Below are 4,406 nucleotides of genomic sequence, written 5' to 3' on the forward strand. Positions count from 1 at the left end.
TTTTTTTTTAAGGTTAACTGCTATTCAAGAAATGGCCGAGTATGTTTCTTGGTGTGAAGGTTACACTACAAAACCCCACTCATATCATAGCAGGCGTAACACTGGTGAGAGAGACATCCCCAGCAATGCTGAGTTTGGTGATTTCATTCAGGTTCTTCAGCCGGTAGCTGAACTGCAGCAAGTGAGCATCATTGACAGCTACCTTGAAATGATCCGTCTCGCACAGAATGTGGATCTGAAAAATGTGAGTCAAGCAGATGAGTTTAATGTTGCATTTGTTTCAGGGACTAGGTCTCAGGCTACAGGGACTATAGCCACTGTTCTGAATCAAGTCTAGGCGAATACCACTGTCACGCTGGCAGCAGCTAGCAGTGGATGTGAAACAAGTTGGCACTGTGAGGGTAAGTGTCTATTGCAAAAAATGGCCATTTGCCTTTCTGCTGCCATTCCACTAATCAAAGATTCAGATTAAAGTATCCCTCATGAGCCGTCGTCCCTCCAGAGCTGGTGGGAAAGCTTTGCCGTGAGGCTGATATCCATGCTGTGCCAGTTCTGTGGACGGGGGACCTCATTGTCAACCTCTGATACCTTTCAGAAGCACTTAATTCTGCATCTCTTTTCCCTAATTGAAGCCACGTGTTGGTTCAGTCCCTTCTCCCTTATAAGGACTAGTTCAGTAACATTTGCTTGAGTCTTGTCCACCACCTGTACCACTGCATGCTATCCCGGGAGTTACAGTTCCCTGTTAAAGCCCAAGCTCCCTTGTAAAATGGTCAAGACTATCTAGCAGTCCAGACACCTGCTCAACAACCTGCTGTTTTACTTGCCTGTGTCGAGTAGAGCTTTGCAAGGCTGTTTTAAACATTGAGCGAGCAGGGGCCCTGGATACTGTAACTCTACTTCCACATGTTCCAGTAGCGATGTGTAAACTGGGGAGCTGTTTCACCAGCCAGGGAAGGGAAAAAACCCTCCAAGCTTCAGGGCCTTAGAAGGACTTGCTTCAGGGCTTGTTTTTTTATCCACCAAACCACCACACAATCAAAGCAAATCAATGGTAACAGGACATTTGCTTCCTATAGTAGAGACTTTTCCCTGTGTTAGCTAGCCAGGTGGGGCAAAGGTGCACCCCTTTGATACTATGCCCCAGCCCCTGTGTGAGTGGCAAGGACCTGCTAATCCTTGAGAGGTTGCAGCACCTTGACCTTGTCAGCCTGGCTTTGACCAACCACTAGACTGTTCTGTAGAAAGGGTTCCTTGACCAGCAGTTTTCTGCATCAGCTGGCTTTCCCTGTGGTCTGCTGGGAGACCTCCCTGATCTGCATCATAAGGCTATGATTACAGCTCTGTGTAGCAACCCAATTAGTAACTCTTAAAGAGAGGCAACATGAATATGGGGGGGGGAGGGTGGAGAGGATTTGAGGGGGTAAAAGCTATGCCCTGAGCCTTGGCAGGAGCGGTTGAGAAAGTTATGGAACGGATACATTTTATGAAGTTGCCAGTTAAGGTAAGACCCATCTTAACATGCCCCTTACTACATGCATCCGACGAAGTGGGTATTCGCCCACGAAAGCTTGTGCTCCAATACGTCTGTTAATCTATAAGGTGCCACAGGACTCTGTGCTGCTTTTACTAAAGCAAGTTTCTTTATAACCAGACTCACTGGACTTTCTCCTTTGTGCTAGCAGCACAGCCTTTACTCTATGGCCCTTAGCTTGTCCTGCTATGGCCAGCCCTGGCTGGTAGGGAACCTGGTCGTATCTGTCACACCGCACCACAGAGCAGCTACTGCTATTGCTTTTACACACAGTCTTGGCATCAGAAGGAATTTAACACGCATGTGGCTTTTGAATGTAGTGCTGTTGAAAGGTACCAGCATGACAGCCCTGGCGATTTAAGTCCTCTAGTCACCAAAAGGGACAATAGCCATGTGAGTCTCCCAGGGCTGCTGGAAGGTCCAGCTATAGGGCTGAAAGGGCAGATTCTTGTTTATGCCCATTCACTTTGATTGCTAAAGACAAGGGCCAGTTAGTACCACGGTGGTGCCCTTTTTGCAGTGGGGCACTGGAGTCAGTGAACACTCCTGTCCAATATATGGCATTTAGAAGCGGATATTTAGAAAATACACATTTAAAGTTCATGCAGCACCAGGTATACCAGTCACCAGGCCTGCTGGGTAAAGTTTAGCTTGTACCTTAAAAGGTTTGCCAGCTTCAAATGGAAACCTGGGAGCGGTTCTCTCCTCCTTTCCCCAGTTATTCTGAATCAGTGAATTACAGACAATGACTTGTCTGTTGTCCTCGTTGAAGCGGGGATTAAAGTGGAAGGCGACATCATGCCCTTTCTTGAAATCCAGTGAAAATCTGTAAGAGACGGCAAGAGATAGAGAACTGCTCTTTCCACAACCCCTGAACTCTATGGTGGTGCAGCTCGTAGGCTATTTCCTACAGCGGTTGCCTTTAGTCACAGAAAGCGGAGGAGTAAGTCATGAAAACAAGGTTGTACGTTTCTGGCGGCACTGACTCTAGTACAGCTTAGGCAACGTTCAAAAGCAGAAAGCCAAGAAACTTCTGTCCTGCCAAAAAGGACATTCATCTTTCAGGAGAGTGGTACCTGAATGCAAGTTACACAGTCGTAATGAAACAGGCAGCCCGGGGTCCTGCTTTCACTGACTTGGCATATCAGCAACTCCCTGTGTGTCTAGGGTGACCAGATGTCCCGATTTTATAGGGACAGTCCTGATTTTTGGGTCTTTTTCTTATGTAGGCTCCTATTGCCCCCCCAGCCCAATTTTTCACACTTGCTGTCTCGTCACCCTATGTGTGTCTAAAATTGCAACCACAGCACACTACACACTGCACTCTGACTGGCTGACTGTTCCTGCCCCATACTCATAGCTTCCCCCGTGAACTCCTCATCTGAATTGCTGCTTCAATAGCCCCTTCCACACGCCAGTTTGCACTTATAAGGGATAGTTTGAGAAACTTCTGCTTAATGAAAGGACACATTGGGCAATTCATAGGAAGCAGAGGCTGCACTGAGTTAGCATAAAACAGCAAACAGGGAAGTGTAGTTCAGATTACAGATGATGACTGGTCCCTGCCCAAAGGGGAGGCTACGTGACCTCCCCCTGTGCCTCTGCCCTGCCTGGGGCCCCTGTGCTCTCCCTGTCCCCTCCCCATTCCACAGTGGCAGGGGGGGGGGGGGGGGGGGGGCTCTGTCTTCCCGCTGGGCCAGCTCCCCCTGGCATGTTCGGCTGCTCTCCTAGCGCGCTGCCTCCTGCCCGGGGTTGGCTTCCAGGACAGCGGCTGAGCGAGTTGGAGCCCCCACCCCCGGGCACGCTCAGAGTCATCTCCTGTCCCCAGATGCTGCCACAGCCAGACACTCTCCCAGGCAGCTGCTGCGCTGCACTGGACAGCGTGGCTGGAAGAGGCTCTGTCCTCGCCCCTTCCTCTCCCCGCATCGTCACCCTGGCTCCGTTGGGGACGCTCCTTGCTCCGGCTCACTTTACCTGCTGGGGTTTGGATTCACTGTCCCCACGATGGTTATCAAGAAACGAGGCACGAGGCCAGTCTGCAAGGGCAGGTCAAAGGGGACTCTCTGTGAAAGAACATGGACGTTTCATTAGCAAGAACCGGACCCGTAGCCGACATTTAAAACCACATATATAAAAATACACAGACAAATCCTAAGTTCTCATAACTTGATAGTGATCAGAGGAACACAACAGGCTCCTCAGGAGACTGTTAGACACCCGGCTGCCTGACCCACGCAGGAAAGCTACCCCTGAGCCCCTCTCGCCCCTCCCTAGCATTAAAGGGACGCTGACTGAAGACTTCCCAGTTACTGGTGCTTTACAGTATAAATGTAGCTGGGAGCTAATGACTTAAGATCTCTGTCAAGGAACCAAGTTTGCCTGGAACAAAAGGGAATAACTAACATATTTTCTGGGAAGTTTGCTTTAGAAATTGCAATAGTGGATTGTTCCTCAGGAATGAAAATGTTCAGGGCTAATTTAGATGCAAGGTGACAACAAGGAGCGTGGTGTGTTTCAGAGCTATCAGTTTCTTCCAGCAAGATCCCAGCTCTGTAACATCTCCTTACTCACCATGAAGGAGCAGGGATGCACACTGGCACTTCCACCTCCCAGGCAGTAACACCAGCGCTCTAAAGGGCTGGGTGACAGCACTATGGGCCTGATCCTGTAGGGGCCCGAGTACTCTCAATGCCTATGGATGCTGGGAGACAGGAGGGCACTTTGCACCTTCCAGGAAGGATTCTGCACCTTGCAAGATTGAGCCCCATGTGCTCCGGTTCCTAATTCACACACTACTGCATTCTCAGTCAGCCAGGTCCCTCCTGTTCTCAACCTATCAGACACTGCAGATTGTCTAAGAACTGGAAGCTAT

At 49.6% G+C, this 4,406-nt stretch overlaps 1 protein-coding gene across 1 annotated transcript in view; it reads right to left on the reverse strand.

The window, feature by feature from the left end:
• LGALS3 (galectin 3) overlaps positions 1-4,406 on the reverse strand; it is a 5,220-nt gene continuing 814 nt past the window's right edge. The window contains exons 2-4 of the mRNA XM_026654188.2: positions 3,509-3,597; positions 2,192-2,360; positions 1-235 (exon numbers count right to left, since the gene is read on the reverse strand). Coding sequence (XP_026509973.2) covers positions 80-235; positions 2,192-2,360; positions 3,509-3,597 — 414 coding nt within the window. The 3' untranslated portion in view covers positions 1-79. The remainder of the gene's footprint in view (positions 236-2,191; positions 2,361-3,508; positions 3,598-4,406) is intronic.

Source organism: Terrapene carolina, unplaced genomic scaffold (genome assembly GCF_002925995.2).
Source record: "Terrapene carolina triunguis isolate 2854851 unplaced genomic scaffold, T_m_triunguis-2.0 Scaffold189, whole genome shotgun sequence".
Taxonomy (NCBI): domain Eukaryota; kingdom Metazoa; phylum Chordata; order Testudines; family Emydidae; genus Terrapene; species Terrapene triunguis.